General features: G+C 39.9%; 2 protein-coding genes across 2 annotated transcripts; one reads left to right on the top strand and one right to left on the bottom strand.

The window, feature by feature from the left end:
• Positions 1 to 3,600: 3,600 nt before the first annotated feature.
• On the top strand, positions 3,601 to 6,205 carry LOC109994980 (hairy/enhancer-of-split related with YRPW motif protein 1). The gene is made up of 5 exons (XM_020648524.3): positions 3,601 to 3,776; positions 3,881 to 3,953; positions 4,064 to 4,147; positions 4,278 to 4,359; positions 4,484 to 6,205. The coding sequence occupies exons 1-5, from the start codon at positions 3,691 to 3,693 to the stop codon at positions 5,089 to 5,091; spliced, it is 933 nt and encodes a 310-aa protein (XP_020504180.1). The 5' UTR covers positions 3,601 to 3,690; the 3' UTR covers positions 5,092 to 6,205.
• Positions 6,206 to 7,113: 908 nt separating this feature from the next.
• On the bottom strand, positions 7,114 to 11,591 carry stmn2a (stathmin 2a). The gene is made up of 5 exons (XM_020648542.3): positions 11,433 to 11,591; positions 9,562 to 9,657; positions 9,220 to 9,392; positions 8,907 to 9,098; positions 7,114 to 8,799 (listed from the first exon to the last, which is right to left on the bottom strand). Exons 1-5 carry the CDS (start codon positions 11,449 to 11,451, stop codon positions 8,740 to 8,742), a joined length of 540 nt encoding a protein of 179 aa, XP_020504198.1. The 5' UTR covers positions 11,452 to 11,591; the 3' UTR covers positions 7,114 to 8,739.
• Between the last annotated feature and the right edge of the window lie 1,290 nt (positions 11,592 to 12,881).

Consider the following 12,881-nt stretch of genomic DNA (forward strand, 5'->3'; position numbering starts at 1 on the left):
CAGGCTGACTGGCATGTTGTTCCAGTTATTAAATGTAAAGAGAAATCATGGCCACCACAGACGAATTAGCTCAACTCAGCAAGAAATGTGACATAATTCACATCTAAAGTTATCCAACTGGATTCTAATAAAACATGTATTTGATGCAGCGGGTCAAAAAGTCAAGGTTTTTGCAACAAAGATCCTAATTATGTTTAATGGAGCAAAGGAATGTCAGCTCTAGTTTGAAAGACCTTGACAGTCAGGTGTGAGGAGAGTGTTTTGTGCCTTCTTAATGGAGACCACATGAACCTGTCTGTCCTGTAGAGCCAGTCGCACTGTAGAGCCTCATTACCATAATCGCGTCATAATCATCAGTAAAGTGATCCCAAATAAACTCAAAATATCTGTCGGCAGAGAGTCATGGGAAGGCCATGAATGGTTAGAGGGTAATGAAGGGGCTTTTCCTGACCTTCCCTGTTGATCTAGAATCTGTCATATAAGCAAAAAAGACTTTCGGTAAGTGAGGAGCAATATAGATACCTATGTGGAAAAATTCTGTCCACAAAGCAAGATTTCAGACCTCAGCTTTGGATTGTGCAAATGTGAAAGGGGAATTCCTTTGATTTCAACCTGGGTCCTATATTTATTTTCATGAGTTTAAATGACGGGTGGATTCAAACTGTTATGGCATTGCTCCAGGAGAATGTAGACTGCAGCCACAGCTGAGCTGTAATGGTTACAATGCAACCCTTTGGTGCAACTACAGCTAAGCATCATTGGTTTATTAAATGTGCTTGTTTTTGCCGCTGACATGCTCACAGTTTTTAGGACAGTGTCTAACAAAGTAATGGAAATAATTCCATTGGTAAGCTTTGAATTCTCAGAAGGAGGATTTTTACTGCATGAGTCAAAAAATTGGAGAGCAGAATTTGGAGATTATTTAGAGATCCTGGTAGCAAGAATATTGCAAAAGTCAGGGCAGCATATTTTGATAATTCTCAAAAATATAGATGAAGCATCAGAAGATCCCTACTTATCTATTACAAAAACAAACATTTTTAGTGGTCCTTGTCAAGGCAAGGACCACTGCTGCCACTGCAGCCATGCACGGGCTGTCAGCAAAAAGTGATACACTGAAGCCATTCCAAAAAGGTTAGAACCTACTAGTCATTTACACGCATAAACTTTAAAATAAGGACTCAGGATGAAAGATACAGGAATTCCTTGTCCCTGTTAAGGTCTATAAATCAACCAAGTTAGAGTATGGGAGTGTAGAAATGCATGAAATGGGTGAAGGTTGTCAGGATTTTGAGTGAGAGTGTGAGCTGACAGGCAAGGAAGAGAAGGTGGGTGTCTATGTGTGTGTCAGGGATAGTGTGAAGGCTCTTCCACACTCACTGCATCAACAGAACGACTTAGGCTTGCACATTGTATCTGTCAGCACCAAAAAGCCCTCTGACATTCTGGGAACAGTGTGTTGGCCTGCAGTTGCTCCCTGGACTCAAGCTCTCATCCGCACTTGTCTAGCTCCCAACACAGAGAGTTAACAACTGACCTGACGGACGGAACAGAGAAACAGCTGCTGCTCGACAAGGTACTGGTATGGAACACTTTATAGGGGGGTCACGCTCCCACTGATGGCCTTAACAGACATGTCTTCATGCAGGAAATATACCAGCCTCAAGTGCTGTTTCCCAGACCTTCACAGAAAAGAAAAACATTTAACTACGGTTTTACATCAGCATAACTTGAGTAAAAAGCAGAAGTTTTGACAACAAAATGTACACAGACCCAACAAAAAGCATTAATAATACAGTACAAATTAGCATGGTGGTATTAGTATTAACTTGTTATCTCAATATAACACCATTTTATCCTGTGATTATGTGTTCATTTCAGTTGTATTCTCCTAATCCTGGCTTATTTATCTGATTATCTCCACATAACAAAGCCACTGCTGTTATCTTGAGCAAACAAAAACAAGATAAATAAGTTGTGATCTCAGGGAAAAAACAGAAACGTATCATTAATAGCAGGAAAATGGAGGAAATAATATGTATGGAGGCATGTTGGCTTAGAGATATTAGCCTCTGGGAAATTATATAGTGCTAAAGCATTGCATTATATTAAGGTTTATGTCAGAAGTAACTCTGCTTTTACAGAGGCCTAATAGAAATGTAAGAAATTAAAAAAGTGTTGTATTTGCCTCTGTTGCCTCTCTATAAAGGCATATAAAATTTGATTAATCAACAAAAACCCCAAAAGTGCAAGCACCTAAGTGTGCTAATGCTACATTCCATCACTGATGGTTTCATTAATATGCATACAGAATTGCATAAACACATACTATATACATATTTATATTATACAGTACTGTTAGTGTCTCTTTCTCCCGAACACATACTAAACAAACAGCAAGCAGGATTCAGTTACACAGTGGAACATAAACACTCAAAACTCCCATGTTTTATATAGTTTGACCTTTAACCCCAGCATATTAGTGGGGTCAAAATTTTCACACCTAGAGACCACCCCTGCTCCCCATGAAAAGTATGACTCTTGTGTATACGTTTTTCTTGTGTGTTTTTTTTTTTATTTAGCTAAGGAAAACATTCAGAGATCTGTGTGCAGCTTGAGCCTCTGAAAACATTTCTGTTTCTCTTTCCCACTACAGGAGCAGCAGAGTTTTTCCCCCCACAGAGGATGAATGACTCCCTGGGAAGGTCTCCTTACACCAGTCAGTTGACCTGTTTGCAGTGACTGGGGAGGAGGTAGGGGGGCAGTGAAAGAGGGGTTTCCTAGGAGAACCTGGCAACGCTGACTGACTAATGTTGGGCCTCCCGACTGATCAATGCTGTTGTGGAAGCACACAGCTGACAGCAGACAATGAACAACACACTCTGCTAATAGGCCGTGTGTCCTCCACAACACCAGAGAAGAAGAGGGCTCTGGCTGTAATGGGGCCCGCTCCTCATGAACTGGGAGCTCAGCAGGAAACTGTGGGAGCTGAGGCCAAGAGTCCACCAGTCAGACTCAACCGCCAAGCACAGACTAATTTCTCTACAAAAGACTTGAATAAAAAAAAACGTTTTTTCAAGTGGATTTTCAACATAACTAAAACTTTAAAAATAATTGCAGCAGTTAACTGTAAAGCAGATTCATAAAACTGCACCTGTAGTGCAGCAAAACAAGGCAACAAGGTATAATCAGGAACAGGGTAAAATGTATGTCCTATAGGCCTGTTTTAAAAAAAAATGCAAGTGAGGATAAAAAAAAAAGGAACAAGTGGAAAAAAAAGAGTCAATAACCCTGGACACACAAAAAAATATTTTTAATTAATTTGTTAACAGGTCAATCACAGTCGTATATCTATATATTAAAATCCAAAATACCCTACCAGTCCTCTTTAAAAAAAAAAAAAAAAAAAAAAAAATCCTAATATAGACTGACAACATAGCAGGAATGAGTTTTAGCAACTTCACTTCAGCTTTCTTCTGAGTCTCTGGGATGTTCATTGATTATCTTTTGTAAGGCGTGCACACGTCACTCAGATGCCCCCGCCCCGCCCACCCCATCCTACCGACCACGCCCCCTCCCGTGATATGAAAAACATCAGAGCAGAGGCAGGACTGAAGTTAACACGGTCTCCGCCGTCAGTGCAGCACTGGACTTTCCCTTTCAGGACTACTTTTGAACACTTGAAGCAAAATGAAGCGGGGTCATAATTACAGCTCATCTGACAGCGACCTGGACGACAATGTTGAGGTGGAGAAGGACAGTGGAGACGAAAATGGGTATGTACTTTATTTTGTGTGCATTTTTAGTTACTGTCTTACCATTGCTAATTAACTCTAATGGTAAAAAACAACAAAACATCTATTGCTTGTTTACCTTTCAGTCAACTTGATTCCCACGGCTCGATGTCACCGTCCACAACGACACAAGTTCAAGCCAGAAAAAGGCGCAGAGGGGTAAAAAAAAAAAAAAAAAAAAGAATGATCTCTGCTGTTTCTTATAACCTTTTCTGTTTTCTTGGCAAACATGGGCCTAAATTACTCTTTTTTGTATAACCAATTTACAGATTATTGAGAAACGGAGACGAGACAGAATCAATAACAGCCTTTCAGAGTTGAGAAGATTGGTGCCAAGTGCCTTTGAGAAACAGGTTAGTTACTTTCATCCTCTTCTTATCAAGAGCCCAAGATTTGCCTTTCATGTTTTTTTTTTTCTCCATATCGACTCCAGATGTGAAATATCTATGTGACAATATCCTTTCTTTTGCGATTCCTTTACAGGGTTCAGCTAAATTGGAAAAAGCAGAAATTTTGCAAATGACTGTGGACCATTTGAAGTTGCTTCATGCGTCTGGTGGCAAAGGTAAAACAGACTTGTTTTGGGCCAAAATAAGTCTACAAATTAATGTTTTCATTCTTAAAACAATAAGAAAATAAAGAAACGTATTCTGTGTCTTAGTTGCTGTCTTGTCCTCTTCTCCTCTCAGGTTTCTTTGAGGCTCACTCTCTTGCAAAGGATTACCGCAGCCTTGGCTTCAGGGAGTGTCTGGCAGAGACAGCTCGCTTCCTGAGCATCATAGAGAGTCGGGAGAACACAGACCCCCTCCGTGTACGACTAGTGTCCCACCTCAGTAACTACGCCTCTCAGAGGGAGGTGCACACTGGACTCGAACACTTGGCCTGGGGCTCTGCTTATGGGATCGCCCCTGCCCACCTCCCACACCCCCTCCTCCTTCAACGCCCACAGGCCAGGACACCTGCATCTAGAGGCAACAGTAGTCCACCCTCCTCCTCCTCTCTTTCCTCTACATCCTCCTCCACTGCCACTGAGGCATCTGGGACATCCAGACTCAGTGTCTTGCCCGCCACAGAGTCCCTCAGGGTGCCTCCAAACGGCTCCATGCCTCTAAGTCTGACCATGCCAACATCCAAGCTCTCACCACCGCTCCTTTCATCCCTCTCCTCGCTGTCGGCCTTCCCCCTCTCCTTCGGTGCCTTCCCTCTGGTCTCTGCGACGGCCCTCAGCACATCAAGCCCCTCCTCCACCGTGACGAAGCCTTACAGGCCATGGGGGACAGAAATTGGGGCCTTTTAAGCTGACAACTGGATTGAAGGGGACAGCTGAGCTGTGCCAGGCAGGACAACCTGCTTCACCTTTAGGCCTTTATGAAACACAGGGGAACAAAACAACTGATTTTATGTTATTATGTATAAAGGATAAGGATGTGGGTTCCTCTCAGCGTGCCATCACCCTTATAAAGAAAATTAGTTTTCATTGAATATTGTTATTCATTCAAATGTTTAGTTAATTTAGTTAACATCCACTGTCTCCAGGTTGAGAACTGATATATGAATGATGGGCCATGAATAGATTTATTGTAAACACAAATGTAGAGGTCATATTTCTAAGACCACTTATGGTCACTTATAAATGCCATTGTGGTAGAACTAACCTCCGGTGAATGTGAAGCTTTCTTTCTTGTATCAATTTGTAATATTTTGGTAACAATAAATTAAAGTAAAAAACTGGATTAAAAGAATTTGCTCATTTAACTCTAAAACATTTTATTTTAAGTGTGTGTATGCTGATTGTTTTTCATGACATTCCTAAATTACTTGTTGGAAAATGTCTGCGGTAATCCTTTTTAGGTTATTACCCGGGCCTTATTATGAGGTAATAAGGCCCGGGTTATTGACTGAAAGGCAATTCCTTTACTATGTGCCAGATAAGTAACCAAATCTGAGAGCATTGTTGCCTTATGAATACCCAGGAAATCATTAAGAGCCAGAGGAAATCCTTTACAATGTTGCCCTGACCTCACCAGCCCGGGTTAGTCTGAAACGGAGACAATAGTGTGAACAGGATAAGGACATTTGGGGAAAACAGTTAAAAAAGTAACAACAGACAGCTGGACTAATAAACTATTGTCCATGGTGGTTTTTTCTGCTTTAGTCTATGTGACATAATATTAAGGGCTTCACTGTTTAAATTACTTTTTTTCCCCCATCTTTTCAAGATTAGGCTTCAGGGGGAGATAATCACTCCCTGTGATTTGCTTCCTGAGGGCTCAATGCTTTTTTAATAATATATGATCTATATTGTCCTTTAAGTGCTGATGAATGACACAAACCTTGTTCCCTTTAAATAAGGATGTGATTGAAAATTTTAAATCAACATTTTTCCAAATAAATGATTATCCTTAAATGATCCACATTGTTTACCTCTTTGTATTTATTGTTTTATTTTATAGATTAGTATTTGGTACAGGGTGAATTTATGCTCTTCTTTTGGATTGGTTTCTAAACGATAATACATAATCTGATACTGCCACCTAGTGGATAAACTTTGTTATACAGATAGTTTATACGGTATGTAAATACAAATGTATTTAACCATTTAAGAGAAAGCCTGTGCGTTTTGGATTAGCCAAATTTTTAATTAATATAATAATGTTTTAAATGAGGTGTTTGCACATCCAACTAGCCCATGAAGTAGGTGCATAGGACATAAAACTGTTACATTTGTGTTTTGATGTTTCACCTTCCTTGTGGATATTGTGATGAGTGACTCTGCAAATTTAACCTTAGATCTTCTGACATTGGCCTCCTGGCTGTCCCTCGCTCACGGCTCAAGCTCAAAGGTGATCGTGCCTTTCAGTCAAAGCCCCTAAACTGTGGAACAGCCTTCCCTCTTCAGTCAAGTCTGCCCCCCTCTGTTGACTCTTTTAAGTCCCGCCTTATCCGTATTTTCACATGTTAGCATTTCAGCCATCTGGTCCTGAATAGGCAGTTTTAGGCATGTTTTATTTATTGCTTTATTCTTATTTCTTTATTCTTTTAATTATTGTAAACTCCTGTATATTGTTTCTTTAATGCGTTGTACATCACTTTGGTCAGCTGCTGCTGTTTTTAAATGTGCTTTATAGATAAATGTGACTTCACCAGACATGTTACTGCTGATGATTAAGAGACACTTCTAATTCGAGTAAATGTCCCACACAGTAGGCAGAGCATTTTCTTCTTCAGATCATGGTGGTGAAATTGTTTGTGAAACCCAAATGGATAATCAAAGGGTAAAGAGAAAATGAATGAAAAATAAACGAGGCGAGGACTATGATTCTCAGGATGTGTAGATAACTGGTTCTTTTATTTGCAGTTTACATTTTTCCCTCCACTTTTAGCACAGAAAAGTATTAGATGGTGCATGCCATATGTTCACAGAATCCCAAACCTTTATTCAGCAAAGCTTTCACAGAGAAATATATGAAGGGAGAAACACAAGCAGCAGAGGATGCAGGCAGATATCAGTGATACTGGATCTTAAAAAGAGGCTAGTGTGTGAATGTAAAGCATCCTGCATCCATTCTCCATCTCATCCCTTAGAGAGAGCAGAGGCTAGTTGAAGCCTGGTTGTAAATCCTCATTCACACACACCCAAGCAGACATAAGTCATGTTCGCACTACCAATATCAATTGTGGGAGCAACAGCAGGTACCAGTATGATGTCATAACATTCAAGAGATTAATCCCCAAATACTGTGTAGAGCTGGAGATCTGGCTAAAGATCCATCCATTGAGAAATTAAGTAGTCAGGGTAAAAGGGAATCTGCAGGTGTAGAAAGTTGCTCCCATTGGCCAAAGACATTCTTAATATAGTAACAATAAAGCACCTATCAAGTTCATAAGCTCATAAGAGGAAGTGGACACTTTATGAAACGGTGTGATTTTGGCGTATTGTTTAGTTCCAAGCGTGCGTGTCGAAAAAGAGTATGTGTGCATGAGTGAGGAAGATACAGATGGGATACATTGCTATCTTGAGAAGTCTGTAGTCTAGGTTTACACCAATCGGCAATCCTCACAAAGACACGGAAACATCATCATCATCATCATCATCATCATCATCATAACATCATCAGGAGCACTGCAAAAAATGTCAGTCTACAGCCAACTCACAACACCAAGTTTTCACACAAAAAATGGTTGTAGAGTCAAAATTTCAAGAACTGAAACATTTATCAATCACAAACAAAATGTTTGAAATCATACAGAGCAGTACAAGTACAGTATGTACTTCACCTACCATCATAGAGAGAGAGAGAGAGAGAGAGAGAGAGAGAAGAGATAGATAGATAGATAGAGAGATAGATAGATTGAGAGATAGATAGATAGATAAATAGATAGATAGATAGATAGATAGAGAGAGAGAGAGAGATAGAGAGATAGATAGATAGATAGATAGATAGAGAGAGAGAGAGATAGAGAGATAGATAGATTGAGAGAGAGATAGAGAGATAGATAGATAGATAGATAGATAGATAGATAGATAGATAGAGAGAGAGATAGAGAGATAGATAGATTGAGAGATAGATAGATAGATAGATAGATAGATAGAGAGAGAGATAGAGAGATAGATAGATTGAGAGATAGATAGATAGATAGATAGATAGATAGATAGATTTTAAGAAAACAGTATTTACAAAAGAAAAGCCATATAGTTTTCTCTAAAATGATCAAATCCATTCAACTCACAAGATAAGTGTAATTGATGCTTGTATCCACTGATAATACTGATAGTAGTGTGTACTGGTGGTGTGGTGTGTTGTGATGTGATGGTGAGGTCCTCGAACCTCTGGGCAACCAGGGTTGGGTGTCCATTCTGAGGAGGGTGAGGGCGGGGCAAGGTGAGGGGCGGGGCTTGTCGGAGGGACTTGATGGACCATGGAAGTCAGGGCTTGTGAGAGGCTCATGCTATCAGGTCTTCCCTCAGCTCTTTGTTCTTGCGCACCACAGCTGCATGTCTCTCCTATAACAATAAAAAAATAAAAAATAAATAAAACAGAGTGAGAATAACAACTCGGGTAGACTTCCTTTGCTTTTCTTTGCAGCAGCTGAGATGTCTGCGTTTCTTACCTTCTCCTGTAGACGCTCAATCATGGCTGCCAGAAGGGCGTCGCGGTTCTCCTTGATCTGCTCCATCTTCATCTGCAGTCTCTCTTCGGCCATCTTGCTGAAGTTACTGTTCTCCTCCATGGCCTTTAGCAACACGTCCCTCTCATGCTCTCGCTTCTCTGCCAAAACCCTCAGCACCTGGGCCTCCTGGTACTGAAAACACAAAATAATACACACAAAGGGAGTTTTTTTCAATTTTTGGCATCCTAAAAGTAATTTTTAACTACTGTATATTTCTTCTACCCAAAGCCATTTAAACAGATCAAATCCTCACCTTCCTTCGATCTTCGGCTGCCTCCAGTTTCTTCTCAATGTCCTCCAAGGAGATGTCCCTCTTGGGTGGTGAGGGGAGGTTGTGGGCCACATCTGATACCGGAGATGGAGGCTTGAGAATCACCTCAAAGGCCTGGCCAGAGGCCCGCTTGTTTATAGGCTTCACCTCCATGTCTGTAAATCAGAACATAATGAAGAGAACATTAATAAAATCAATGCTCAATAACACCACATAAAATAATATGTCATTATTGATTATGCTTGAATTTGCAAGGCAGTTAAACATCCATAGAGGAGGACAATTTCTTTGATCTGAAATATCAATGTTTGAGTTGATCCATACCTTCAAACTCACGCACAAGCTTTTTTTGTGACTCTGGATAGAAGCAGGAGCAGATGAGGGAGAGGACGGACAGCTCCTTCATCTTCTCTTTATACGCTGTTGGATGATACACACACACCATAGAATTATCACAAACATACTACCAAATTAAGATGTTTAGGAAAGAGAAAATTATCATTGAAATAATAAGAATACATTTTCTACTGTGTTAATGACCTGTTTAATGCCTGAAGTGTACATAAGTGCCCTTTGATTAATAATTCATAGGCTGAATGTATTCTGTAAGTGTAGTAAAATAATTTCCCCTTATGGCCAGTTATATAGTAAGACAATGGTGACTTATTTCAATAAATGATTGAATTGCCTTGTGTATAATAAAGCCCATTGAAATCTGAGAAAGATGAGTGAAATGGTAGAGACACGTGTGTCATGTTGATCAATTTCAACTTTACTCCTTACTGCTTGTCCTGTGTCATGATCCCCTACAATTTATATCTACCTTTCTTACCACTAACCTGCTGTTGAGAGTTGAAGTCATAGCCATCAAAAACAGATGATTAATGATCTCGACTTCACACTTGATCTGAAGTAGGATGTTTTTTTTTTACTTCTGCCTGTCCCTTGCGGACTATTTTTAATTTCGCCTGCAACATTCTGTCACTTTTTCAGTGCTTGCCTTTTCTGTGTTTGACAAAGTGCCCACCTTGCTGCTCATGGAGAGGACCACAGATTGTCAGTGCTGCAAAGGCCAGTTTGTGAAGCGGCCCCTTGCTGCAAGGCTGGCCTGCCTCCACCCTGTCGTGCACCTGTCTCCTCTGCTACGTCTCTGCTAACACCATGTCATAATAAAACCTGTCTGAACACCTCGGCGTATCATAAAAGGTGTCAAACAAATGGCCTATATTAAGAAACCATTAATGCTTTTGAAACAGAGGCTACATAAACCCTTAAAAAACGAATATGTTAAGGCTTGGCCTACACCTATAACTGTCCATCAGAAAAGATGACCAGCGCAGACTAGAATCACTGCTAAGTCCTAGATCTTATTGTCTGGTTTCCAAGTGTTATATTCCATCTTACATCAGTAGTGTATTATGGAATAAAAGGCAGCACATCTTTCACAGCTGATGATTCATCTTGAGAGAGAAATAAAGAAAGCTACAGACATGAATACCAGGACCAATCATAATTAAATAAACAGAACAAACAATAACCTTCAGGAGACGTTCAGGGCACTAAAACACGTTTTAAATTAAACAGGTACAGCTGTTGGGGGTTTAATTACAGCAAAAAAGTTAGACTGATGAAGCCCTTTCTGCATGTCTGTCGGCTAAAATGTGAGCAGCCCAGCATCTTGGGTGGGGTCCGTCTGCATTATGCTGCATGTTGGAGCCGTTGTAGCATGAAGCGCAGGTGCGGCGTTGTAAATAAAGCTGTCTGCTACCGATCCATACGGACACATTTTTCAATGTTGCACAATAAAAGATCGATACAAATTAGGACTGATACAATGACATAGATGAGGATGATGATAGAGGCTTTAAAGTAACCTAATGACCGAGGATGATTGGCTTGCGTTATCAGAGTCTCGTGCTGAGACAAAAGGCCCACAGTGTGGTAGAAATGTGAAGGTGAGTGGTCGCTTTCTCTTGAACATGATCATTTAAAAAACATTTATTTTTATTTTTTTTTATTTTTTTAGCGCAGGCTTTGCAGGATCACGACCACCAGCCGGTAGGCAAATATCAAGTCCGACATACAGAAAAGATGCATCCGTCATAATCAATCAATCCTTCCACCCACCTTTTCTAACCATCCATCCTTACACACATCCCTGCATCTGATAACATGACCATTCTGAAGGTGCTTACCGGTTGCTGTTTTAGCCATGGCTGATGTGTCTTTTCTCCGCAGAGGATGCTGTGGCTCTCTTCAGGTGATCGGTGATGCTGCTTAAGGCACTGAGTCAGCGAACAGACCGGGGTAGGATCGGATGGCAGACAGGAGGTGTGCACGAGCGGGAGCGCGCATGCAGACCCTCCCCTCTGTCCTGTGGTCCTCAGTCGCGTGGAGCGGTTTTTTTTTTTTTTTTTATTAGCATTCAGGCTATGATCATGTAGCCAACCTGACAAGCACAGACAGTCAATTAAGTGTAAGACTATAGCGCAAGACCAATAAGCACATCGTTCTTTATCTTTATATTTTTTTTGTAGAGTAGGCCCATATAGATTTGAAAAGTAGCCTCTGGCAAATGCTATATTTGGCATTATTTTCATTTAGTCATTTGTAATCATTGAACAATGTAGGCCTATTCATATCTGATAATGCAATCTTAAAGTACCAAAGAAAATACAATTTCACGGTTTTAATCCAGCGTTAAATATTCATTCATCTGCAAAAATATATCAATAAAGAATAATCTGAGTATTTTTAACAACAAAATAACAATATTTTCTCTTCCTGTCAAACTTTGCAAATGTCTGATGAGTCATTCTGCACTCCCCTCGTTTACTAATTGTTGACCAATTAAAAGCTTCGTTGAAGCTAATGATCAAATCAAATTGTATGTCCCGCCTTCTACCTCCTGATTGGTAACTGACACCACAGTTAAATACTGTAATATTTAATTTCCATTTTGTGGGGAAATAATAAATAGTTCATCCTCATCCAACATACTATATCTTCAACTGTCAGCAATGACGCTTAACAGGCAGGATTTAATTTTTTTACATTTAAATGCATAACTTCACGTCAGTGCTATCTTACAGAGTGGAAGTGTGGAAAAGGGATGTTGGGGTAAGATCTGTAATATTTACAGTCTATGGGTAAGATGAGCCAGCGGTTGATTTGTCACGCCCTGGCTGTCCCATCATTTCTTTAAAGCCCTGATAGATTGAAGAGAAAGTCATTGGAGAATCATTGAGTAGGCTATGAATTCTTGTGAATCATAACCAAAAATTGCTAAACTAAACCCACATTTTTTGCTAAGGGGCAAGTATGCCAAAGCGGTGGGGTTAATTGAACCAGTTTTTCAATTTACACCATCATAAGGCACTTGTTAAGTATTTGAAGCCCAAAATTGTATCTTTAGCAGGTCTTTAAAACAACTAGCGGTAATTACCATCACAATCTTAATTAAAAGGCTAATTTAACTCTAAAACATCAATACAACTGAGAAAAGATTTATTTGAATAAAAGTTCAAATTTATTTAAAAAAAAATAAACACTCTCTCTCTTCGGTACATCACTAACTGCCAAATTTCCTCTTCCCCAAAATAACTTTGTATCTCATTGGATATTTTGGCGAAACCAATCTAAAT

This window comes from Labrus bergylta, chromosome 8 (genome assembly GCF_963930695.1).
Source record: "Labrus bergylta chromosome 8, fLabBer1.1, whole genome shotgun sequence".
Lineage (NCBI taxonomy): Eukaryota > Metazoa > Chordata > Actinopteri > Labriformes > Labridae > Labrus > Labrus bergylta.

What these genes read in the sequence shown, in the direction of transcription:
- LOC109994980 (XM_020648524.3), top strand. Translation starts at nt 3,691, where the DNA reads ATGAAGCGGGGTCATAATTACAGCTCATCTGACAGCGACCTGGACGAC. An exon ending in CAAGTGCCTTTGAGAAACAG is followed by an intron (nt 4,148 to 4,277) that starts GTTAGTTACTTT and finishes ATTCCTTTACAG; the next exon opens with GGTTCAGCTAAATTGGAAAA. An exon ending in TCATGCGTCTGGTGGCAAAG is followed by an intron (nt 4,360 to 4,483) that starts GTAAAACAGACT and finishes TTCTCCTCTCAG; the next exon opens with GTTTCTTTGAGGCTCACTCT.
- stmn2a (XM_020648542.3), bottom strand. An exon ending in GCTTGTGCGTGAGTTTGAAG is followed by an intron (nt 9,393 to 9,561) that starts GTATGGATCAAC and finishes TCTGATTTACAG; the next exon opens with ACATGGAGGTGAAGCCTATA. An exon ending in TTGAGCGTCTACAGGAGAAG is followed by an intron (nt 8,800 to 8,906) that starts GTAAGAAACGCA and finishes TTATTGTTATAG; the next exon opens with GAGAGACATGCAGCTGTGGT.